This window comes from Dermacentor variabilis, chromosome 8 (genome assembly GCF_050947875.1).
Source record: "Dermacentor variabilis isolate Ectoservices chromosome 8, ASM5094787v1, whole genome shotgun sequence".
In the NCBI taxonomy this organism is placed as follows: Eukaryota; Metazoa; Arthropoda; class Arachnida; order Ixodida; family Ixodidae; genus Dermacentor; species Dermacentor variabilis.
The window spans coordinates 37,351,191-37,378,096 of record NC_134575.1 but is presented as its reverse complement, the minus strand read 5'-3'; the positions used below and the strand labels follow the sequence as shown (position 1 = coordinate 37,378,096).

The following is a 26,906-nucleotide window of genomic DNA, read 5'->3' as shown; positions in this document are numbered from 1 at the left end:
TCAGACAAAGATAAGTTGTGACTCCACGGGCGATTAACCATCGGGGTATAATCGCACCGAGAAACAACTCGACGCATTACACGTACACCACACACGCGGTCAGAAATAAGAAGTGTTTCCTGTTTATGAAAATGATTTATTGTAGTCAGACGACGTGTATTCACAGGAACTGGGCAGTTTATTGGAACTTCCTGGGCACGTTCTTGGGGTTTGCTAAACATAGTTTTTGGGCGGGAGAGGGTACGTGCGAAAAAAAGAAAAGGAAAAAGGAAAAACATGCGCGCGCACACAAGGCACCTTGTGTGTTCCTCGTCAGATAGACACGTTTCACACTGTGCAATAAGAAACAGGAAATAGTGCGCAAGTAAACGTCAATGACTGCTATATAATTAAGGCAGAATGACACATCTATGAAACGACACTGCATATAAGTGAAGGTGAAGGGGGAAGAGTAAAGTTAGAGAGAATGGAGTAGTACCACTGGAATAGTGACAGAAGCAAAATGCATCGAGTACGTATTACTTTTTGGAATAATTTTCTAATAAAGAAAAACAGTTTCCTATTAACGATGTTCCTGTCGTAGTGGTCACATTGCTGGCATGTTTCTCTCATTACTAAGCAGTATGAAGCAAAGATTAGGAACAAATTCGCAATTCGTTCGCATAACAAGGACCCTTCGTAGATTGAGAATAATTGGCTTTTAGAACGAGAAAAGAATGGCTCCCTGAGCGACCGTCGCATGCTTCAGTACGTAAGTTATCGTCTCTAATCTCCACCATGGCTACACAGGGGTGAAATTTATCGCTCCTTTATATCAAGTTTGTTTATTTCATTTGTTTAACTCTATTTTAGTCATGCTGCGAACGACTGCAATGGTCTAAACAGGGGAGGCCTTCATTTGTGCTAAAGAAAATGGCACGAGAAAAAAAAAGGACGACGAAACATTTGAAAAGAAATGGATAAAGTAAATAACATACACCAGGACATTATATTTCAGCAGAACTTTTTGATGGGCTAGTTGGTGCATGTTACTGAAGTAATAAAGCGCCAAACAGACGACACAGGCGTGACACAAGAAGCACTCGTCCGTGTCTCTTCTTGTGTCGTCTGTTTGCCGCTTTAGTACTTCAGTAACATTATATTTAGCAGCCGCAAAAGCGACTCTCCAGTTTGCGTGCAAAATAATTAGCATCATACATGCATCCAGGTAATTCACGCAACTCACAGACAGCTTTAGCAAAAGAAAGTGCTCCGAAGTGCGTTTGTCCTGGCGAAAATCGACGCCTGTGCTCTATCATGAGTGTACATCTAGATTTCCTAATTGTGTGGGACTTTACACCTTGCGGGTTTCTGCAGAACTATTACGTCACAGTCTGATATGCCATCATAGGTGTAATCAACGCCTAAATACGAATAGAGTCGCTCTTTTGAAGACGGAAAATAGGACTTAGGCATGTGTGTGGCGAACCAATGAACCAATAACGACATTTCGAAAAATTTAACGCAGCACCTGAAATATTTCCGTACTCAGTGAAAATTCGAAGGCAACGGGATAAGCTATCTTCATTTCTGAGATACAATGTGATGTCATCGGCGAAGGCTGTCACCTTCGCAACACGGCTACCAGGCAGTGGGAGACCAGACACGTGAGGGTCTCTCAGTACTGAGCGCAGAAATGGCTCAAGGCTGAGCACAAAGAGCACTGGGTATAGGGGCACCCTCGACGAACACCACGAGTAACGCGAAATGGTGCACTATCCCAACCATCAATAAACAATGTACTTCGGATATTTGAAGAGGCAGTCCTAATAAGTTCAACAAAATTTGATGAAATGCCCAACGAGGTCAGTAGATTAAATATATGGCTATGTTCAAGGCGATCGCATGCTTTTTCTTGATCTAGGGAAACTAAGAGACCATGCACATGCTGACCTGGTCAGCGTGTAGGTCATTATGTCACGCGTAACGAACGAAAGACTGTGTATCTCTCTGCCAGGGACTGAGCATGCCTGAGGGTGTCCTGTTAAGGACGGCATTAGGCTTCCCAAGCGTCGGGTGAGAACAGCTGTAAAGGTGTTGTAGTCAACGTTGAGAAGCGCGATCGGCCTCCATTCTTCTGGACGAACTGATGATGGATCGTGCTTAAGTATCAGCACAATACGACCGTCGCGAAAACTAGACGGGAATTCAAAGTTCTCAAAGCAGCGGCTGATAACAGACACGAAAGTGGTACCAATATCTACCCAGAATGTTAGATGAAACTCTACAGCTAACTCGTCCGGCCCTGGGGCTGAGCCACGCTTCATGGAAGATAATGCTGCTTTTACCTCTTCAGCAGACCGTCGTGCACAAAAACGTTCAACGACTTCAGGTGGAACCTGAGCCAGCCCACTAAGCATATCGACGTTATCATGACTCATTCGCGTATTCGTACGCGCCATGTTTTCAAAATTCGATACAAAGAGTGAATAATCAAGCGCGGGAGGCGACATAACAGGAAGTGCTCTAGGGGCCACAGCACCGAATGCATTCGGCTGTCTAAAAAGCGAGTTTCTTGCAAAGCGCAGAACTTCAGGGTGCGCACACCGATTACGTCCGCATCGCCAAGCAGCAGCTGGCAAAGACGACGCTGCGATGAGGCTTTGGCAACGCCTGCGTAGCTCACTCTGCCATGAACGCATCAGCGGAGTCAGTTGACTGACCCGAAGGGCAACACGGAGCTTCGTTGCAGTATTCGCCAGTTATTCTGACGTGCGTCGTCTGAGTGCACGACCTTCAACTGAACAATACAGACGCCACTGCACTTTGAGCGCGTACCATGACTCTGGGCCAGAACTAGAAACGGAGGCTCGCAAGCCTCTTGACAAACAAGAGCGCGCATGCGCATCTCGTAGAACGCGGATGTCGAGGCGCCAAGGTTTTGCTGATGAAGACGCAGGGAAGCAAACTTCAAGCATAACTGGTCGGTGATCGGAAATATAAACGGGAGATGAAGGTAAAGTTATTACATCAGATTGGCAGACATGCTGAGCTAAATTACTTGGCACATAGGTCACGGTCTAACCTGCTTGGCGACATGCCGCGTCGCCACGTCCAGACAAATGAACCGCGAAAAAGTCGATACGTATCCAGCAACGAAAAGTGCCGGACGAGGGGACGCAACTCCCGCGCGTTCCAAACGGGGCGACCCCAGCCCGGGCCTTGCACATCTGCTCGCGTGTCTGAAACGCAATCAAAATCCCCAACAAGAACCACATGACGACCGTCCAGGAATACACGTCCAGGTCACGAAAAAAATCATTGGACTTAGTGGCTTGCACGGGCCCGTAGATGCGCAAAATACGTAACCTAAACGAAGATAGCACACAATCAAATGCCAATATCCACCCGGTCCCATCAAGAAAAAACATGGCGATCTCGCAGTAAAGCACTGTTAACTATAATAATATCGACTCCAGTAGAGCGTGACGACGCGAAAGAGAAAATACGATCTAGGTTGAAAGTGCGTTTGAAAGTAAGAACATGTCCAATAGTGAGAAAAAAATTCGTTTCTTGCAAACACAGAATGTCACAATTGTTGTCGCGGGCTATGCTGATAATTTCGGCTTGTTTTATAGGGCTTCGGAACCCCCCTGTGTATTTAATGACATAATTTCCAGGATGTCCGCCATATTTAATTCAATGTGTCACCTAACTGACCTGGTCGTGTTGTTCAAGTCGGCGCCCCGGGAACAATTCCAGGGGACATGCAGTACACCCGTCAGTTCTTCGACCCTCTCGAAGAAGGCCGAGGTTTCTTTGGCCGTTGTAACTCGGCGCGGCGATCCAGGCCGACGTCCGAGCCAGAAGCTGACGCGTGGGCTCGCTTTACGTCTCGTGGGTCCGCCATTTCTACGTCGAGTCCATCCAGGCTTGGTGAAAGTCCAACGCGACTATCAACTCCGAGGCTGAAGCTATCTTCAGATGACGATGATGCTGGTAGCGGTTGGGCTGCGGTATCGATGACATCGCCGCCGCCAACTTCTGCAGCCGGGAGCTCATTAAGATGCAGAAGAGTCAGAAGAGTCTGCAGAGTCTGCAGTCAGAAAGAAGAGTTAGCAGAAGAGTCAGAAAGAGGGTGTGGCGTTGCAAGCGACGCAACTGAGGCGGATGAAGGCACCGCAGACTTCGTAGGTCTAGCGAGCGCAGATATCGCAGGGCCAGCTGTTTTAGCCGTGTCGAAAGCTTCGGTGCGATCAGGACTTATAGCAGCAGCCGAAGTGCAGGCGCCACCGGCCGCCACATGCGCGTCCCTCGCTGCCTGGGTGGCCGACGAACATGGCGTGCTGCGATCGGCCACGTCGTCAACAGCACGGTCCTCCCTTTCCACCGAACGAGGCCGGCGAACATGGCGTGTTCTGAGTGCTCGAGCTGCATGCTTCTTCTTTGTCATTTGCCGACGCTCGTTGATGCGGTGAGATAATTTCCTTTCCCTTTGTCCTCTGGTAGCTTCAACACTAGTCTAGGAGGGAAGGTGTTGAAGGTCCGAAGTCGGCGCCCCTCGATGATTCGAGTGCATGGTGGCAGCGCGAAGGAAGAGCCGTTGTCCGATAAAGTGACGCTTTATCCAAACGCGTCTGTCCGTCTGTCCGTCCGCGTCTGTCCGAGTCCAAGCCCGAAGCTCCGCTCCAGCTCGGGCTGTCTACCCTTTTGCTCCGAGCGAGGGTGCAGATCTAGTGCCTTTTCTGCGGCGCAGCCACTAATCCGTTTTCTCTCCACGCGTGAGTGTTTCCCGCGTCCCCTCTTCGCGGAACCCACCTGCGTGCTTCGTTTCTGGTTATTGGCCGATACAGCAGCGTGCGCACTCGTCCTGCGCTTTGCTGCAGTCGCCTAAACTGGGCCACAAAACAACAGCAAGGTCAACTCCCTAACCTCAAACTGACTCGGTGTCAATGCGATCTCTCTGGTTACGGCGTCACGCGCCGTCGAGAGCGCAGCTGACGCCGGCGGTAAGGGGGGAAAGGCACCAGCGGTAGCGTCTGAGTAGGGACGCCGCCCAGGGCACGCGGCTGTAGGGTGACCATCCCTGCAACGCCGACAAGGACGGTCACATGCGTCGATGTCGTGGTCATGGATACCACAACGACCAAAGAACGCTGCGGTGCACTGTGCACGGTAGTGGTCGCTAGAGTCGCACCAACGACACGCGCGTTGCAAGCCACGGTAGTCAAACGTCACACGATGACCAGAGACTCGCAGATGATTGGGGACAGGGGTTGTGGTGCTCATTTCCATCTGAACGAAGTGGGTTCCCGTGAGCACGCCATGTCATCCGCTCATAACACCAGCGTTGACAGACAGAGCCTTGCGGTATGGTGATATGCCTGGAAGAGGACTTCGTTCGGAACGAAGGACGGCAAGTACAGGCAGGTTACGTCGGGGACCTACGGGCCGATGGGAACGACGGGGCAACGCTCGCCACCGCTGACAAGGCAGCCATCATCGACGATTAGAGCCATGGAAGCCATGCTCTTGATGGCGACTTCGAAATTGAAGCCTCCCATGTGCTGAACGCAATAGACCTCAGAGAGGCCAACTATTGAGGCAGTCGCGTCGACGACAGCCTCGGGACCATTCCCCGCAGGGACAACAACATCGAAGACTTGGACATTCGAAAGAGTCCAGGACGCTGTAGGTGTCATGCTGTGAGACGTGGATATGCCTTGGATCTAGAGTTCTAAACAGATAAAGAAGTACGGCGGCTGCCGGCTTTCTATATCTGTTATCTGACAAAATAATCCGGACATCACTATTGCTCTGGCTTTCTCCGCGATTTCTGACGATATAATTTTGAACATATAAAGAAAACGAGATTCGTTTCAAGTATCGACAAAACGTTTCCTTGGCGGCAAATGTACTTTAACGTACATTTGCACTCACAAACAGCTTGTGGCTAGGTCGATCTTTTTTAACGCGAATATTCATTTCGCGCCGGAACCATTTTCTTTTTTTCTCCTCCACCAGAGTTTTCGTTACGCACAAGATAGAGGGACAGAGCGGGACAGTGGGGTAGTTCAATCAGATGCAAGTTTCCAATTTACTACGCTGCACGTATGTCGGGGAAATGAATGCCGAAGGTGGGGGGGGGGGGGGAGAGGTTAGAAATAAGGGAGCAGGAGGAGCAAAATGCACACAGGAAAATGAGAAAGAAAATGCTATTAGCAGAGTCCAGTGGACCGCAAAAAGCCCAATCTTGCTGCACAACCTTCTGATTGGAAGATGCTGTCTGAGGCTTCAGACGGCGTACATTGTCAATTGCTACGCCCCGCCCCCCAACCCACTCTCATCCCCTTGTGGCGTGGAAGAGAGCTTAAAATACCATGTGTATGAACGTACCTCATACGAATAAGAGGCTTGCCGTTTGAACAGAGTTAGGGCACTTAGATTATAGACCTTTTACGAAAGAGAAGATCTCGTATAACCGCCTCCTCTTGTGTATGGCGATGCGATAACTCACAAAAGCTCTGTTACTCTTTTCAGAAGCGCCAGATCGTGTGGCCGCTTGGGATGAACTGAAGCGTGGACGCTCCGGCGCGAGTGTCTCACTGCAAAGTGCGACCTTCTCTCCTCCTTCTTATCTTTGGTCCCACTTCCCCAGTGCGGAGTAGCCGACCGGGGCCGATCTGGTTAACCCCCGGCCTCTCACTTATGACTTCACTCTCTCGCTCAATCTCATTTTCTGTCACTTTGCATGGTTGCGAGTAACGAAAAAAAAAATCGAACCCCTCAAATTCCACTGTAATTCTCGTTTATGATGGAGGATTCTCTCTGCCGACAGAAGTATCGTGCGTCCAGTTTGTTGAGCCCAGTGGAAAGTGATCGATTATGCACCACCACACTGCGGGCGCTGGCAAGGTATGAGATGTTCCTGAAACATTCCTCTTCGCCGCAGTGCTCGCAGGCTCCGGTGTCGGCCATCGCTACGCGGAAGGCATAAGCATTGGTGAAGCATCGTCATCAGCACCTTACTTATGTCAACTGCAGGGTGAAGGCATGTCCCAGCATGTTACAGCTGTCTTGCGCCAGCTGACCACACCTTATGCCTGCAAATTTCCTTATTTCATCACTCCACCTAGGTCTCTGTCGTTCTCCACTGCGCTTACCTTTTCTTGGTACCCACTCTGTCAAGTCAAGGAATACCTCCGCTTATCTTCTCTGCGTCTTACATGTGCGACCCAACTCAATTACTTCCTCCTAATGCCAACTACAATATCGCCTACCCCCGTTTGCTCTCTAATTGACATCGCTGAATTCATTTCTGCTAACGTTACGCCTATCAATTTCCTTTCATCGCTGGTTGCGCAGTCCTTGACATCTTCTCAAACTTCTATGTCTAACTCTATGTTTCTGGCCCATGTGCTAGTACGTACCTGTAGAATTCAATAATTGTGGCAAGCATAGCGGTGAGCTGCCGGTCATGACTTGGTAACACCTGCGGTGGACACACCAACATATGTTTAGTCTTCTGTAAATTTTCTTCTTGTTTTCTGGGTGCCTTGCGACTAATTGGCCTAAAAAAGTTTACTCGCATATATTCTTCGGACTGAGTGCCAACCAAGAATTCTCGTTCCCTTACCGTGATATTGAACTATATAGGGTACCCCAGCTAACATTAGCAAGCTGTCCAACGACAACAACAAAAAAGGTTGAATAACATTGTGCAAGCTACGATCTTAAGACCTACAGTTTTTGGTCGCTAGAAGAATGGTCAACGAACGCCGTAGGTCTTACGAGCTTATCTTGCAAGGCGTTTCTTTTTATCTTCTTTTTGTGTTCAACAGCTAGGTTAACGTTAGCTGGGACACATGGTATATCTTTGCCTTCTGCAATCTTCAGACCTACGCCTTGTCGGCTATGGTCCTCAATAATTTGTTGCGATTCGTCTCCGTCATTGCTGAAGAGGACAATGGGAACTGCAAACCGCGCGTTGTTGAGATGCTCCCCCGTTGATGCCCATTCCTAAACTTTCCCAGTCTATCGACTTGGATACTTCCAAGCACCTAGTGAATAGCTTTGGAGCGAGCGCTTAGCGATAGTCTATAGAAAAGGGCCACGTCTCTTCGAGGTAGTTCTCCTGGGATCCGCGACATGGCGTCAATGGATTGAAGTCGCGTGTTTCTGAAGCGAACTGCGGCCCATTTCAATGAGACATCCATACAGTGACGCACAAGTATACAATTTTTGTTTTTCTTACAGCGAAGCTGTTAAGGGGTACCTTCCCCAATATCGTGTGTGTGTGTGTTAACACAAAACTATCATAATCAGTATTGGCTCTAGCATCGTCTTCTTCCACAGCTGGCTCGTTGGCGCCCCTCTGCACCCACGCGAACGCGTTCGTGTCAGTGCTCCCGCATTAGTCGGCGTCATTAATTAATTAATTAAGAAACACAAAGACGTGACCAATATTACAGCGAAGCTGTTAAGGGATAGTTCCCTCAGGATCACGTCCGTGTGTAACACAAAACTCCCCATACGTGGGTCGATACCGAAGATAGTGCAATGCTGGGCCGACCCGCCGTGGAGGCGCAGTTCGTCATGAAGGGGCCTACATACACAGCCTCGCTGGTCATCTTTCTTCACAGAGTGGAAGTGCACTGATTTTTTCTTGCAGCATCTGTCTTTGAAAGCGAGGTTAATAAAAATTTGTCTTCACCTCGGGCTAATCGCGGCTTTGTCTGTCTGTTGATCAGCGATAATACCTACCCGAAGGAGTTGATATCCACTTAGCAGAGGAAACGACTGGACAACAGTGCCCGTTTGCACACATTAAAAAAAAAAGAAGTCACGCAGGAACTCCTCTGGGAGTTGTGTAAGTGTGCGCAAGTATAGTGCGTGTCACTTTCTCATCTCCACGCAGCCCTCTGTCATTATCTATGTTATGAAACTTCATTTGACCAGCATAAGCCCTAATCAACCCGCATCGGTCATTATCAGCCTTACCGAACATGACCCGACCCTTATTAACGCTTATCGGTCCTTAAAGGGACACTAAATCGAAACAATAAATCAGTTTAGACTAATGAAGCATTGTGTGAAAACCCTGCAGGCAGTCACTTAAAAAAAAAATTCTGATCATTAGATGAGAAAATGAAGGTCCAAGTATGAGTATTTGAATTTCGCGCCGGAACCCCAGCGCCCGCACGTCAGCGTGACGTCAGGGATACCAAAGTATGTCTTCACATTCGGGCCGCGTTGGCTGAATAAAGCTTCCCGAAACTTGCCATGTTTAATATTTGGTTCCTTTAGAACACAATGTAATAAATCTGCACTGCTATATATAATTAGTAGGCCCTAGAAGATGCCATCAAAATCCAAGACGTCACAGCCCCCAGGTGCGGGAACTTAAGTAGGCGTCGCCACCCATATTTCCTTCTTGCGCTTTATCTGGCTTACCAAACGTCTTATCGTTGTAAGAGTGGTGTCTTTGGTGTTGTATAACGGTAATTTACTGATGCAGAAGAAATCATTTTTCACTTTAGTGTCTCTTCAAAACCTGGATGTCGAGCGAAGCTGTTGCATAACCACCACTACAATTGCTGAGGAGGGTATCCAATGCTTTGTCGATGGTTGGGATGCTTGTTCTTTTCCTTTATTAAAACGCACGCCGTCTTGTGTGTTGCATGGGTGATTTCAATGAATATATGCACTGTTTGCTTCACTTTGTTGAGCTCCTGTAGCATCTGTCTTACGTGGTATGAGCCATTGCTCACGGGGGTATGAGGCATTGTTTAGGGGGGTATGATCCATTCCACTACTTGACGGACGGACGAAATTCTCGGTGGGTAGGCATGAAATGCTTACGCATTGAAAAAAAAAATATGTCCTACGCTATAATTGTTCACAAGAGCAAATTCGAGCTACTCCTGAAGGTGGACGCATTACACGCGGAGTCAACCGACAAATAACAAAGAGAGGATACGGGTCCAGGGACTGACTTTTGAGTAGTAAGAGTGAGTAAGAAAAGTAGTTTGAGTGAGTAAGAAAACTTTATTTCGAATCAGAACGATTCGCGTCCGGCGAGTTAGTGGGCTGGGGTACTCGCCGAGGTTGCGGCCAAGAGTTCTTGCCTCTCGGCGGCTTCCTTGGCCCGCTGGACTGTCCAGAGTTGGTCCTCCAGGTTCGAGCTGAGCAGCGCGGTCTGCCATCGCGCGCGGACGCGGTCGATGGAGGCTTCGCTCTCGTTGTCCTGTATAAGTAAGTCCCTGGCATTCCCATAGCATGTGTTCTAGCGTGGCTCTGGAGCCACATACTTTGCATCTTGCAATTCCTGCATTTTCGCGTTATTTTATTCGTCTTATTCTGCTTTATTGTTGTCATTCCCACATGCAGTGTAGTTCCCCCTTGCTGCTGCCACAAAATGGGTTTTAGGACTTAGTCAAGCAGCTGACGCAGCTTTTTTCCTCAAGACCTGTCCATATTCAAATGTATGTTGTATATGGGAAATAAAGCACTTACTTACTTACTTACTATCTGTCTGTTGTGTATATGTCTGGATAAATAGCGTCCTTCCAATGTCCTTGCACATTTTTTTTTCTCGTTTTAGCAGTAGACAGCCGCATGGTGCTAGCGCGCCTGTGACGAAACCGAGGCCATCAAAAAAACGAAAGGGCGCCTCTCTTCAGACAGGTGCGACCGGCGACCGTAACGCGCTAGGGAAAACGCCTAGGGAGAACTTCGGCGCGCCTTTCGCCGCCGGCAACCGCCAGGCCCCGGCCCCGCGACCGGCGCGCCGCGCGGGCTCCGAGCGGCGTTCTCGCGAACTAGCGCGGCGCTGACGGTGGCTCCAGTCGATGCTGGGACTCCGGGAGAAGGCGAGTGTCCTCGCGCCGGCAGCGAGCCTCCCCGAGCAGTCGCCGCGGAAGTCCCCACCCCCGCGTCGGCCGTCTTCGCCGCCGTGATCAGTGGTCAACGTCGGCACAGTTCGGACGAGGAGGAGGAGGAGGTCGTCACGGACCGCGGGGCGGTGGGGGCGCGCCGCGCCGTCGCCCTCCCTCCGGGTGGTGGTGACGGTGGGGGAACAAGTCGTCGTCGTCGCGGGCTCTCTGCGTCGTGTCCTGGTCGACGTGGTGTGTGATGGCCGTGGGCCCGTCGAAGTCGTCGTCGGATCGTCATCGGCGGGACGCCGGACGCCGCCTCTTGCGTGATGCGCGCCGATGAGACTCACGATGACGTCCCACCGCGGGGTGCTGCTCGTTCAGAGCCCGACTCGTCGTCGGCGTCGTCGGAGACGTCGGCGTCCGCCGTGTCGACTTCGTCGGCGGAGGAAGAAGACGAAGCCGCGGCCGCCGCCGCCGCCGTGATCTCGTCGCCGTCTTCGACCCCGTCGTCGTCGTCGTCGTCCTCTTGTTCGGCCAGCCCCGGCGCCGACGGCGTCCGAGGCGAAGAGGACCTGCCGTACCCGGGATTTGTGCCCGTCGCGCTATACTACTTCCACCAGGACAAGCCGCCCCGGTCCTGGTGCCTGCGACTGGTCACCAACCCATATCCTTGGCTGCCGATTACTGCCTGCCTGCTTTGTCGCCTTTTTTGGGTTCGACGCCACCTTCTTCTTGCCCGTGCCTCTCCCTCGCCTTCCCCCACCTCTCTCTTACCTGTTCGACGTCGAACGTGCTGGCTCCCCCCCGTCAGGCCGCTCCCCCATACGCCGGCCCCGTTGCAGTGCTCGCCGATCAATGAGTTTGCCGCGTGTCCGTGGTCCTGCCCGTACTAACAGGTGGCGGTGCGATACCCCTTGTTCGGAGCTGCCATCCGGCGGCCCTGCTACCGTGCGTACGAACGAAATGTCTGTGTTTGCCCGCGGTTTCCTCGGACCTCCCCTTCCGCAAACCTTGAGCAAACCCGAGGTCTGCTAGATATGCGCATCTAAAGTTTGTGGAGGCTGCTTCGAAACGTGCACAGTATTTAGTAGCGTGATGGCTCAACGCGCATTTCAGACGCGATTTCGCTACAGTTGTCGCGGCTGTAGTTTCGATGTCGGCGCGAAGGTTTCGGGCTTGAACATGAGAGTGAAAGAGTGCGCGTCGGGTACGTTTATCTATATTTTTATTTATTGTTTGATTTTCTGCCGAAGCGAAATCGAAATCGCTGCACGATCGAGTAACGCGATGTTGCCGGAGCAGTTTGCTGGCGCATCTTTAGGCACACGCCACTGCCGCTGTTAACGAGATTCAGGAGCGATCGTTTCGCTTTTTTTTATTTCTGCGAAAGAACATCGAACTCTTCTTGCTTGCCCCGTAGCGACAGACGTGTAAGAGATAGCCGTTTCGAGGTTCGTCTGCGAGCGGTGTGGGTTTGTTTACTGTCGTCTGCTAGGGCATACAAAGCCGATGTGGCGCGAGGAATTGCTTTCGCGACGATTCCATTCCATCCTTATCTTCCAACGTTCACGACCGGCAGTCCGCGCTCGTGTGATAACGTAGGCGGAGCGGCGCACGCGCCATTAACGAAGCAAGAAGGAAAAGAAAGGGAAGAAAGGAATACCGTTGGAACGAAATCGTTGCATTACCTCGACGTGCGCTGCAGCTTTACGCGTTTGCCACGTAGCCCTGACTCCTGGCGACGATGCGGCTGCTGTGCACTTTGCTGCCGCACGCCTTCTTGTGGCGCAAGCCCGGTGGGGGACGAGGGCAACACGATCGCGCCGCCTGTCGGCAGGCAACGTAGTGCGTTGTGGCGTTTCCTGCGGAACGACGACGACGGGCGAGTAATCGTCGTCCGCGATTATTTGATAACCCGCGGCGACTCGAGCGTCCCTCTTTCTTGAACGTGCTGCGAGCACTCGCTGTTTCTTCCTTTCTCCTGCGCCTTTTAGTGCGAGGAAGCGTAAAAAGGAAACAAAAGAAAGTGACCCAGGCGACTTGCATTTCTCGGGTCGCACTCACGCACGTGTGCTTTGTGTAGCGCGATTAAGAGCAGAGGAAGAAACATCTGCTGCCGTCCGTCGCGATGTGTAAGGGGCACTGCGGTACAGTGCAGTCAGAGGCGGGAGTGTTTGCGTTGTAAAGAGCGCTTCAAAGCAACGCTTAGCGTGAAAATTCTTGAATTCCTTTTTTTTTTTTTCAAGTGTATTGTGTGTCGGTTCAGCCAGTCGATACCTCGATTCCCACTCGTATGAGTGTTTAACTTGGGCGCGAAATGTGCTGCTAGTAGATTGAGAGGTCCGATTTCTTTTCACGTACAGTTCTCGCCTACTGTTTTGTCTCGCGCTTATGCACGAACCACTTACCGGCGGTAAATTTTCAAAAGCTTAATCGCTCGTGGCCGACGGGAATGCACCGGCCGGCGTGCTGCAAAATCGAAATGTCCGCACAGCTTGAACGGCGCGGAATGTATTTCTCTTCGTATTTCATCGCCTCGTACCACACCTCACATCGCGCTTCCTGTAATACAGCCGCTTGTCCTCTCTCGCGTCACACCGCGTACCATATCTGCGATCCCTCGTCATTTGGATGAACATATCATCTCATATACAGTGCCTTCAAAGTTGAGACTCTCAGCACAATTTCAATATGGAGGCCACGCTAGCCAGGCAGGTGTGCTGCTTGCGAGGATACACATTCGCTTTGGCTGGCGCAATTTTCGCGGAACAGCAGGGTCAGTAAAGCTATTATTTGCAAATGTGTTTAAACTAACAGGTTGGTTTCTTCTTATTTTCGATTTCTCGCGATTATGGTGTACGTTTATGTTAGGTACGTGAAGACAATCGTATTCGAAGACAACTGCATTGTGTAGCATAGTCCCGGGGCTCTTTCGTTCCCAGGTATTTTCATGAAATTCGGAGGCGAGAGCCGAGACACAACAAACGAACCCCCGCAATTGATGTAGCTGACTCTGCGTAGCACGCTGTTATAGTCCAGAAGCCAGCCTACGTTCCTCCTCTCGGCTGGCAAAAACAACAAAAAATGGCTTCCCTCTTTTTAAAAAGCTGTGAGCGGCATCACCTGAGGGGGCTAAGTCTTTGTGCAGTGACAACCGACCTTCAGTGCGAAGTTGGCCTTCTGAATGTCGAACTTAGCTGTACCTCGGAGCGCAACACGTTAGATAAAAAAAAAAATGGGAGCTGTGTTCGATTAAGAGTGTCCTTAAGCTTCAAGTATAAACGTGTAGGTGTGGTTGCGAAATTAGGAAAAGTAGTTAATTTATTTTTTTATATTTCTGTATTTGTTGGGACCCTACTTGTTTGAGAAGCTTGTGTACGCATCGCACGAAGCTTTTGCGTAGATAGCAAAGTCCTTTTGATTGAAAATTTCCGATAGTTCGTTCGCATCCGAATGGGCGACTCTTGGGAGAGTTCGAATGATCGCCGTTATGCTTCGCGAATTGCGACTCCCCGAGTGACTTAGCCTGCTCCACTACGCAAGGTCTCATATATTATCTCAACGCACGCGCCCGCTAGGTTGAAACTTATCGTTTACCTTTGCTTCTGTTTTATACTTGATGGTGCGTAATTGACGCTCTGGAATGTTCTGAAAAATTATTCGTGCTTACGAATCTCGTTTCCTTTACTTACTCTCAATGTCTTTCGGTGTTGCAAAGACGCTATTAGTGTGTTTTCGATTCGAAGACCGAATCGAATAAAAGCGTTCTATTCGATTCGTTATCGAAATGTTTCGAATATTCGCACGACCCCCTACGTCGAAGGGCTCGCGAGAGATAAAGAGAGAGAGAAGACAGGCGTCGTTCGAAGTCTCCCATCATCCGCGAAACGCACGGCGCCTTTGGCTTTCCCGAAATAACGGAGGGGAGGGGGGGGTAGGTCGCGACTGGGCGATGCAGTCCTCGACGCCATGTGGCTGGCCTGTTCTTGACATATTTTCTTGCGGCATATACGCGCGAGCGGTGATTCACTGTCGTGTCCTCTAGAAACCGGCATCAGATATTAAGGAACGCTTGAGAGCGGCCTGGTTGTTATTTTATGACCAGAGAGAGAAGAGAGGGCAAAAGGCAGGGAAGTCAACCAGAGGGGAAGGTCCGGTTTGCTACCCTTGACTGGGGCTCTCCCCAGCTTAGGGAAGCAAACCGGATCCTCCAAGCGTTGGGTAGCAGACCGGAGGGTAGCGGGAGGTAAAGTGACAGGAAAGTAGAGAGAGAGAGAGAAGGACAAGGGGGCGCAGATACACAGTCACAGCCGGTCGCTGTCAATTCCGTGACTGATAAACTTTAAGCGCGAGGGAGGCGACAGTGACGACAGTAGAGACAGAAGCGACACGGACAAGCGTTTGTCCCGTGATTTGTCTTGCCGATAGTGTAGACTTGCTTGCGCGTCAAGTTTATCATCTGTTTAGTGGTTTATCGGCCTAAACTCCGCGTAGAGACCGAAGCCTAGGCGCCGTATTTTCTCTCTGTTCTTTAGTATACAGACAAGGTAATGCAGAGTAACAAAGAGAGGAAGGCCGGTCAGAGTAGTTTAGTGGCCACAGCGCATGCGCTGGCTATGCTAGAGGTTCCCGGTTCGATCCGAGCAGCGGCGGTGGCCGCATTTCGATGGCTGCGAAATGCAAAATACGCTAGCGTCTGCCTACAGCTCTAAATACGCGCTAAAGAATGCCAAGTGGTCAAAATTATTGCGGAGGCCTTCCATTACGGCGTACCTCGTCATCAGATTGCTTTTTTTTTTTGCACGTAATACCCCGGAATTGAATGTCATTGTTATTAAGAAAGCGAGGAAGAAGAGGCACGCAGGTTAAATTACCTTTGTCCGGTTTGCTACCCTGCACGTTGCCAGGGGAGTGGGAGAGTGCGTGAGTGCAGGAAAGAACTTAGTTCATGTAATTTTCTTTTTCCTCGAAAACTCCTTTGGAAAATACGTGGGAACGGAAGAATCATTTTGCTTGGCATGCACCGTTGCACTAAATTTGATGAAAGTTGTACTTAAAAAAGAAACATTAGTGTCTTACGACTGTGGGAAGCAAATTTGTAATTTTTGTGGATCAATGTTCTAGAAGAATTGGTAAAAAATTGCAAAATTAAATAATTTAAAATAAAAGTGGCGCGTCAACCTGACAATTCTGTAACTCCGCAACGAAAACAAAATGAATATTTCTGAAAGGGCTGTTATTCAGATATTTGATACGTTCATAGTGCATTCAATGTGTAACGCTTTGAAATACGCCACTAATTTGGGAAAGCGCTTTTTTTCCCCAAATATCTCGTAAATATTGCAACAATTATAAGTAAGTCAAACATGACATTTGTCGGCCGCTTCGGAAACTCTTCCAGCTTGTAGGTTATAGAACGGCGACATCTGTTTTTGGTGCTGGTGCGCAGATCTGTAAAACTAGGGCTTTGATATTTTTTCTTTATTTTACCGACTTTCGACAGTTCTTGTAAAGTTTAGACCCGAAATAAATGTTCTGCTTCCTGCAGTCAGTAGGATTCGCCTTACAAATTTAGTTCACATTGATTTGACAGTTATCTCTCGGGAACGTTTCTACGTTTGGCGAGTATTTGAGTGGGGAAATTCAAATTTTTCGCCCCGAATTAAGGCCGTCTATTAAGACGAAGTCGCGTGTGTATTTCACGGGCAGCCTGCACGCAACAAACGAATTAGGAATGAGTGACAGTCTTGCGGCGCATTCAGACAAAGCGCTCGAGTTTGCCGTACCTCAATACCGACTCTGGTACGCTTTAAGCTTCGTGTTTAGCTCAGCGTTTAGTGCGCCCTGAAATCGTGGCAATCAAAACTGGCGCGAAGTCGTGTCCTTACAAATTCTCCACACAGAAAGGCTTATTTATGCATCCAGAGACAGTTCGTCGGAACGAGGAACAAGAGACTGAGCTACCGACGGGAAATACTTAGACACACTTCGTTCAGCGAATAACTATATTATTTACCTGCCTAGCATAATGATAACTCTCTTTGCGTATCTCTCAGAAGCAGTAGAGATCATACGGATACTTGGGAAAGGAAAAGAACAGGACTGGACGAACGTATTCCCGCGTAGAAATATAGTATTCGCTAGCAGCGATATATTCGCAACCAGGCTCCGCACCCTAAAAAAAAAAATGATTATTTTCGCATTTTAGAGCGATTACATGCCTGTATTGCGATAGCTTTTGCAGTGTCTATCGCAAGCCTGCGGTCTTGCTACTTTACACATTCCGTGTGCAATTTACTGTGGAGGTTGCGTAACAGCCAGTTGAATGCCCACGTACAATAGGGGTCGAAAGTAAATAGACTTGTCAGTGACTTCCGCTTGTGTACGCACATTCTGTGCACATTTTACAAGTAACGCATAAGTTTACGAGGGATGTAAGTCTATCTCAAGTCCATAGACGAGACCACGTATGTGCAACCCACGCCGGTAGAAAAAAAGTTAGACAAAGACAATGAGCAGTGCTATTAAGTACAGCGGTGCTATAATTCCGTTAACAGCCAAATGTACTCTGTACAGTTTAATATGGTCAGGGAAATGGTGCATCTATGCATTGCGGGTGAGGAAGTCTAATTTCTATTTAAAGAAAGCGCCCAGGGTGCCAGAAAGAGAAAGAGAGAGAGAGAGCAAGGACAGGAAAGTCAGGGAGGTCAACCAGACGAGCACCCGGTTTGCTACCCTACACTAGGGCGGGGGAAAGGGGAATAGAAAGAGGAAAAAGTGAGCACTGATTGCATGTGACAGGATGCACATGGACACTCGGGGTGCGAGAATTTACAAATGTGAGAGTAAAATGGAGGTCCGTAAGCTGCACAAACAGGTGTGACGCTGCAGAGACTATGGGTATTGACAAAGATTGAGCAACTCGTACCGATGATGCTGCGACACCGAGTTTCGCGCATGCACCTTCGATAGGCAACTAATTAAACTTTACATGTACAGAATACGCGTAAAGGTTTTTTTTTTCAGAGATGCTAGACTATTCTATTACACTATTCAAAAGCAGAGACTTAGCTCGCATAATTAATTTGAGGAGTTTATTCTACCGAGGCAAATGCAATGAGGTAAGGCCTTTAGCACCACATTGTTTATTTAGAAGCAAAGCAACTCTGCTTGCTAACGAAGCTCGGATTCGATAGGGGAAAACCGACTTTTCTTTTTTTTACGTGCCCTAAACCAGACTCTTGCAGATGTTTCTATGGAGATTCTGTTGTCCTTGCGCTGTGTTATTTTGCCTTCCGTAGACTTTCTGTTGAGGTGCAACACAATGGCAAGTACGGTTTCCTTTGCCATGGCAGGCCCCGCTTGCGTCGCAGTAGTATTATAAAGAATGAGGAAACGTATATTGTGTTGCCGTGATGGCTGCTTCTATTTTTTTGGCTACTTATACACAGGTGGTAAAAAAAATATCAATTTGCTGCTTGTTCCTGTTCGTCGTGAGCAATGAACTAGAATGGATAAACTTGTAGAAGAAGGTCGCAAAAAATAACTTACTGTAGTTGATTAAAAAAAAAGACATGACGTTCGAAGAGATGATGTAAAGAAATGTCACTTGGTCCATAACATGGCCATCTTTCGTACGCCCTTCATTAAAGTGCAGTCTTGGATTGTAGCACTAATGATGCGTAGTCGCGTCGGGACAACCATCTTAGAAACATTCAGGTGAATAGCTGACGCATCATCGAGTGACTTCGTTGCGAATCAATCGCAAGCCAATTTGAGACAGCCACGAAACTGACACAACGCTGAACCATTCTTACAGGAGTGTCAGTCGTCGCGATTAATTTATTTTTGAACCGCAACAGCTGACATGCACTTATCATTCACCCTCGAAAGAAAGTGGCAAGCCAATCCGTAGCCAAATTTGAGCGGACCTTAGGATTTCGTTCAACCACTTGGATTCACTGAGGCGTCTTCGTACAGAGCCAGCACGTTCAATTCCCGGCCATCGAAAGTCCCCCACAGTTCATCTTTGAAGAAACAGTCCCGGAATAACAAACACCGAAAACTAGGAAAAACAAAAGGACTGCATCCGAGCACAACGCTTGTTCGGGGCGGTTCTATCTTTTCGGTGTTTGTATTTCCTTGCGCGCTGCTTCTTGAGCGATGAAATGTGTTTCGTGGGGTTCCTGCCTACGTGAACTACTATCCTGGACCCACTGACCCATCCTGTCCTGCACCTACCCACTTTCTCCTACCTTAGTGCACACGCTTGTGCTTTCCGCCTCCCTTCTGCAACGTCACACGCACAGGAACTGATCCCAACCCAGAGGGCGCTGCTGTCGCGTGCGATGATGGGGGGCGACGAGGAGTCGCTTCGTGACGCTTCATCTTGCCGTACGTTTCCCTTTCCAGTTTTTTTTTAATCTTCTGTTCCCTCAAGTTCTTCCTTGTTTTCCGTGTGCGTGATGCCCGCGGTCTCCTCGGATTATCCCTTCCGCGCGGTCGGATTATCGGTGCACACCGTGTTATCGAGGAGGATTATTGATGGCTGTGCTGGCTCCCGCAACCGACGACCGCGCCGGGTCTTCGTCACCTGAACCTCGACGTCATTGGTCGGCGGCATCGCAGGCGCCCGACACAGGTGAGCCTCTTGCCTTTCCCTAGTAGGCACAGGAAGCACGTCCAACGTGGTCCATACATAACGTTGTATTGGCACTACGATGACAAGGTTTTTCAACGTCCGATTCTAACGTTGGGCCTACATTGGCTCTCCGCTCCCTATGTTTCGAAGGTTCTTCTGACTCGATCTTGAAGTGTCGTTGTTCTAGTGTGACTGTGGGTTGATGTGCCGTTGACGTGACGTTGACGTGACGTTGATTCGCCTCGATTGCCATGTGACGTAATGTGGCGACGAAACTATACATGTAAGCATGGAGGCCCGTTTCGTGGAGATACTGTAACAGTGAAAAAAAAAAGAGACCTATTCTCCTCGAGCCATCGGACATAGTCGTCAGGCTGGTCTTGACAAGTCACGTCCACGAGTTACATTTTCGCGGACTGTGCTTGTCCCAGGGTGTCCATGCCCAAATCATACGAATGGGCAACCGCTGCAGACGCTGTATCGGCGCACTTTGAACATCGGACGTTCTCTTCACATGGTTAAACAACATCAGTACAAGCGAAGGCTGATGTAAAAGCAGCAGGGAGGGAGGGAGGGAGGGAGGAAGGGGAAGTTTTAAGGAAAGATGTCGGGGCAGCGGCGGCATTCCAAAAATAGATATCGTGCCGGTTCGGAGAAGAAATGCAAGGCTACGCTACGTTTGGTGAGGAACCCAGCGTTTACACAGGTTCAGTGCTTTAAAGAAGGCATACGTAGCGCGTATGCAAGTGTGACGACGCGACAAAATTAAGGAGCGATGGAACAATATAGATATATGTAGAAATGTTAACTGTTCACATGGGACACGCGCGAGCTGGACAGTCAGTCAGGCACTGTCAGGTAAAAAATTACGTAATAAGAAGTTAATAAGGCGCACAACTGATGATCGACAAGTGAGTAAAACTTATTCGCGCTTTCGAGTTATAAGCGCGATGAGCTCGAGACGCAAGCACCAGTCCTACGCTAAAACGACTTGTGCGCTGACATGCATTCTATGCTAAAACGTATCCTATGATAAAGTACATATAGCATGATAAAATACGTCGGTTAGTAAAGCGCCCCTTATGCGAACATGCATCGTGTGCTAGATTGCAACCTACGGTAAAACATGCATGTTATCATGCATCATATACTATAATGAATCATATGACAAAGTACACCCTACTCTAAAAACATGATAGTGTGAATTTCATCCTCTGCTAGATGTTGCAACACATATCTTTGTAAAAATTTCGCCGTACTGTTAAATGCGTTCTATGATAAATCGCATCGTACGCTAAATTCATCTGACGTAATAATGTTCCACATGCTAATACGCTATAGGCTAAAGTACATCCTATGATAAAACGCATCGTATGCTAAAATATACTTTATGCAATAGTGCATATTATGCTAAAATGCGTTATGCATGTTAAAGCACGCCCCACGCCAAAATGCATCCTCCAGTAAAATTCATTTTATGCAACAATGCATCATGGGCTAAAAGGCATCCTGTGTAAAATCCACCCTGCCTGAAATAAGTCATATGCTAAAATGTGTCCTATGGTAATGTACTTTCTACGCCAAAAGAATTACATGCTAGCTGAACTGCATCTCGTGGCTTAAGTGTAGCGTATGCTAAAATTCAATGTCCCGTAAAACGCGTCGTTCGCATAGAATGTACGGGATCATTTGCATAGGATAAATAGTAAAAAGAAAGAAAGATTGACGATCGCTAGCGTCATGTGTCACTGAACTTGTATTGGGCATAATTTCAGCGGTTGGATATCGCAGTACGATGGGACACTGGTTCTTATAATCGTATCTCGCCAAACGCTCTTGGAGACTTCACTTCTGCTTGCCGTCTTTGAAAGTAGAATAAGTCGTCGCAAGCGCTTTAAGAAAACACAGGCATGCGCGCAAGAGCACCGCTAGGAAATGCTCGGTTGTTCACATACGTATGAAATAATAATGCGTCGCCACATTGGGACACAACCACTTGAGGCATAAACGTGCAAAGCTGAATAATGATGAAAAAATTGCATACTAGCAGCGTTCCGCCATTGTACACCGTTGTGTTCTCCGCACGGCCGACTATACGGGTCTTGCTGCAACAGTCTTCTTTAACTTCATTTACTTATTCAGTTGTTTGTGTTTCGTCGATTACGGAGTAACATTGAAACGCATTGAAATGCATTGAAACTCATTGAAACGCATTGAAACACATTGAAACGCATTGAAACACATTGAAACGCAGAAGCACAGTCTATCACGCACTTATTTCAACACCACTTCGCGGTTTCAAAACAGCAGCTAAAACGGGAGACGAAATGCGCACATTATCGAAGTTCTCGGCGACTAACACAGAAATGTTGCACACTGCGGCTCTGTCAGTCGCGTTATGATGTTGAAGTGCTCCTCAGTCTGGTCCGTGCTTCCGGCCGGGAAATTCCATTTAAAAACAAATTATCAGAGAGAATGCTGGTGCTACGGGCCAGTGAGTGTATGGCGGTGAAACCAGCGCGAGGGTAATGTATATTGCCCTGAAACGCTGTCATTCTGTGGCTTCAAATGAATTTGTGACATTTGCCAAATTGATCATTCCTTTTTCAACAAAATACTGCCCCGTATACGTGCACTAATTCATAACGACTGTCCCTGTTTACGGCAACTTATTGCCTTGTTGGGATGTAAAAAAAAAGTTCCATTGCTTAGAAATTTGTAACAATATAAAGTGCGAGCAATTCACACCCCGAAAGCCTCTAAAGACGTAGACACGATGATTGCACGAACCAATATCTGCTACGCCCGTCACTCCCAAAGTAGCTGGTCCTTCACAGTGTCCGGGTTCCTTCTAGAATTTTCTTTTGGAAAACGCTATGCATCCGGTGGACGCGGTGCCGTTAAAGTTACGTCATTTCAACTTTACGAGCACTAACTTCTTTTTCGCGCTTTGTTAATACTCAGAAGAATTCGGGTAAAAGGCGCGCGCTGCCAAGAAAATGTTTCGCAACTATTGCTCGCGCATTGTGATTCTCAATACTCTCGAGGAATAATTTAGTCGAGAATATGTAGACCCGGTTTGAGCAACTTTCGCGGTCGAAATATAATAGCATGTACCTCGTACATAAGGCATAGATAAGATGTAGAGTACTCGCACATAAATGTATATTCGAAACATCACGGCGACGGCGACGGCGATAATTCGCCCTGGAGTGCCCGTATATATGTTTCCTATCGCATTAACACGTAGTTCGAATGAGCGCGGTTTGGCCGGTCGAATCCGGCTCCATGTGCGACGTAGCCTGCTCTATACTACAGACCTTATCCTGTCTTATGCCTTTTACGCGCTATCGTCACGGAGGGGGGCTACTCGTATTCTTGCTGCGACATTATGTTTCGTTGAGAACGGTCGGCAACTTTTTTGAAATACAATGGCTCTCGTTAAACAGGACCCCATCCAGGGACTAGGTGGACAAATTCCGTTGACCGGGCGTTTCATTTACCGACAGCTCAAGAGTGCACATGATGCTCTTTTGAAAGGTGGCGAAATACCTTATTGTCAACAGCAGTTACTAGACGTAGCAGATCTGACTGCAAAACTCTGTTTAACGAAGTTTCTATTTGCACGCAGCCGCTCGCTGGAGCTGGCAGCACAAGACACATTTACACAAACTAAAAATTATTAAAAAAACATTTAGTGAAAAAATTGTCTATATTTATTCAAGCAACCACCGCGGCAAAAACGTAGAGGACTGACGTAAACAACCGTAAAGAAAGGGCGAATACAGCTATGCATGTTTCAATACCACTGAGACGTATTAGCCTCTCAGTCTCAATGTCGGTATTATATTTCATTTCTGTTTACCGGTAATTGTAAAAAAAAGATGTGGTTCTCTTTAACGAACTCCTTGTTTTTCGTGGCAGTGCCTTATGCAAAATCAACCAATAGTAAGGCTGACGTTCTGTTAAAGTGGCCATTCCGTTTCAGTCATTTCCGTTTGCCGAGATTCTAATGCATTCGAAAACTCTTCGATATATATATTCGTATTTATTGATTAGTGGTTATTCGATTCGAAAACGCGTCGCAACGGAAGATACTTGCACGACTAGTAATTCGAAAGTTTCCAACCGTTCCGCCGCAGCACACGATCCTATCATTGAGATGGGAGGCTGCGTTTTCGCACGCAGCGACACCGCCGTCACACCGGCCACGTGCGGTGTGTGTACACGCGCATCTGTGTGCTTCTCGCTCCGGGGCTTCCCTGCGCTCTGCAGACCCGTGCAGCTGGCTCGACGACGTTGTTTTTGTTTTGTCCCTTCTCCACGCATCGTCCTGCGAACCTATTGTTAAGGAGCCGTGTAGTCTCTACAGACAGCAATATATATATATATATATATATATATATATATATATATATATATATATATATATATATATATATATATATATATATATATATATATATATATATATATATATATACCTGGCCGTTGATGTGCGCACTTTGTGAGACGCACCCGTCTTACAAAGCGAGGTCGCCCGAGTATTTCTCGATTGCAACAACACGGAACAGAACGGAGTTGCCGAAGATTGGCATCGGATCGGTCGGCGTAACGCCCCCGGTCAATGTGGCTGCGCGCGGTTCAAAAGGAGTTAAATGGGCGCTTCCTTTTTTATTTATTTATTTATTTTTAATCCCTGACAGACGTCCCCATCACAACGAGAGGGAATTGCTTGGACCATGCTCGTGACCTGGTAATAGGTGATGCGTGCCCTCAGAGCACTCTTCGCGATGTCTTTTTTTTTAGCGGACACGGATCTCGTGGTCTGCCTATTAGTGATATTACGCGTCTTGTCGTGCTTTTCTTTTTCTTTTCTTTCTCCTTGTGTGCGCCGCAATTTTCCACCTTTTAACCAGCGGATCCTTGCAAAAAAAATTACTTAATTCATATACATATATATTGGGAAAAAAAGTGAGCAAGAAATTACGGGTTTTTTACGTCCCGAAAACGTGATCTGATTATGAGGCAGGACGTGTTAGGCGACTCGGAAATAATTCGTACCGCCTGGGCTTTTTTTTTTTTTTTTGTAACGTGCACCTACATCCAAGCACCCAAATTCACCTAACCTCGCGCTTAGCAGCCCGACACCCCATCCACTAACCAATCACAACAGGTGAAAAAAAGAGATAGAAAAGAAATGATGCGCTTCTTAAAAGCATCTGTTTGCTATGTCGGCGTTTCTGCCGGAGCCAGGACTTTCTCATGACGGGCCTGGTTCCGGCCGGAACGTCGGGACAGTAAACAGTTGTTTTTTTTAAAAAGCGCATATATATATATATATATATATATATATATATATATATATATATATATATATATATATATATATATATATATATATATATATATATATATATATATATATATAGGGTCTTCAGCAATCTTTATAGCCTCTTTAACTTGTCTCTCTGACGTTAGAACATGCATCCATTGAGCTACGGCGGAATTTGCATAGTTCCGTTTTAAAAGGTCGCCTAACTAGCTCAGAGAGCCAGCATGACCGAAACCTTTTCTCCAAGGTTATACGAGAAAAGATAATGGGTAATTACGATGCGTTCAACAGGCTTGTCCACATTAAATAATGTGACCCGCTCTACAGGCTTTCGCCATATAGCGCAGCTGAAATCCGCGACGGAATGTTGACCGCCTCGACTTCTTTTAAGAACGGGCCACGTCATACCGTTGACGAGAACTGTTCACAGGGTGCGCAGGTTTTCCGAAGACCTATAATAATAATAATATTTGGGGTTTTACGTGCCAAAAGCACTTTCTGATTATGAGGCACGCCGTAGTGGAGGACTCCGGAAATTTTGACCACCTGGGGTTCTTTAACGTGCGCCTAAATCTAAGCACACGGGTGTTTTCGCATTTCGCCCCCATCGAAATGCGGCCGCCGTGGCCAGGATTCGATCCCGCGACCTCGTGCTCAGCAGCCCAACACCATAGCCACTGAGCAACCACGGCGGGTTCCGACGACCTACCGTCGGCCACATTCCGATGGAGGGGAAATGCGAGAACATCCGCGTATACTTAGATTTATTTGCACGTCAAGGAACCCCGGGGGGTCCAAAATTAATCCGGAGTTCCCCCACTAAGGCGTGCCTGATAATCGGATCGCGGTTGTGGCACGTGAAACCCCTTAACTAAGATTAACTTTCTGAAGGACTTCTACAGCTTCACTGTATTTGTCTTTTTTTTTTCGGAATATTTTTTTAAGGTTTTTCGACAGACTCAGTATATTTCTGCAGCATGGCCACGCAGACATGAAATTTAAGTTTGCAGCCTGGCATAAAGTTTGCATTTAAGTTTGCAGCCTGGCGTTGCCTGCGTTCAGTAAACTTCTGACGCCGACTGTACGTCGCGGCAAACGCGGGTGAAAACACGGAGGGCAATTAAATTTCGCTTCGCTGTCACTGGGGATCGTTCTGCTCTCCAGCGCCAACTGCTTAAATCACTTCCATATAAACTGCGGTTTTTCTTTTAAAAAAAAGCGCTCCTGCGCTTCTCCTCGCGAACTTGGTAAGCGCTGGTTTTTTTTTTCTATCCGTGTTTCTTCTGTCTGTCTACATGGTTCTCAATTCGCACTCATTCAACCCATCGTAGACTATAATGCGAGTTCTTCATTGTCTTTTTTGCTTTCTCAGTTAAAGCTCGACATTGTGGCTACATTGTTTCACTCGCCGCGTTGTTGTTTGCCAGTTTGATAAACGTTCCTTATCTTCCCCGACAACGCTCCCAATTCTCCACTATTCTCTCCTTAAGTAACCTTTCTTTTTTTTTCAGAACTATCCCTGGCAATTTTTCTCGTGATACGTTTATCTTTTTTGTTCTCTCCATTTTTTTGTCGTTCTCTTTCTCTTCAAGATGCGAAAAGTGCGCTCTGATCTCAAGAACGACCGCCTATGCACGCCGTACACTCACTTCCCAAAGGCGAGAGGGCGTGACCCGAAGAATGGGGAGTCGCGTGCTCACCCTTACTGCCTTGACCCTGCCCCTACCCCAACCTTTCTCTTTCAGTCGGTTCTCGCGAAGTCACGCGTGAACTGTATCTTCGCGTGCCTTGTCCGCCTGTTAAGAGCGATGTCTACATACTCCCAGCTCTTCGCGCTGAGCGAACGAGTGTTTGAGTATGTGTCTGTCCGCCTGTGTGCGTGCGTGTATATAACTTGGCTCGCGACCACATCTCTCCCGGAGCGTTGTCTCCGTGTAAATGAGGAACCGTAAAAAAAGAGTGGTAATAAGAAAAGGGAACTGAGCAGGCAGAAAGAAGAGGGAATAAAAAGAAAGACGGGAAAGGGAAATGAACGAGTTGTAAGAGTCACCCGAGCCCGCAGCTGAGCCTCTCC

General features: G+C 47.9%; 1 protein-coding gene across 2 annotated transcripts in view; it reads left to right on the top strand.

Annotated features, from left to right (window-relative positions):
- The first annotated feature begins 10,826 nt into the window (after positions 1-10,826).
- The window catches only part of Ca-alpha1T (Ca[2+]-channel protein alpha[[1]] subunit T), a 397,067-nt gene continuing 380,987 nt past the window's right edge, over positions 10,827-26,906 (top strand). For both annotated transcript variants that reach the window (XM_075701870.1, XM_075701869.1), the window contains exon 1: positions 10,827-11,520. In XM_075701870.1, the coding sequence (XP_075557985.1) occupies positions 11,183-11,520 (338 nt within the window). In that variant the 5' untranslated portion in view covers positions 10,827-11,182. The remainder of the gene's footprint in view (positions 11,521-26,906) is intronic.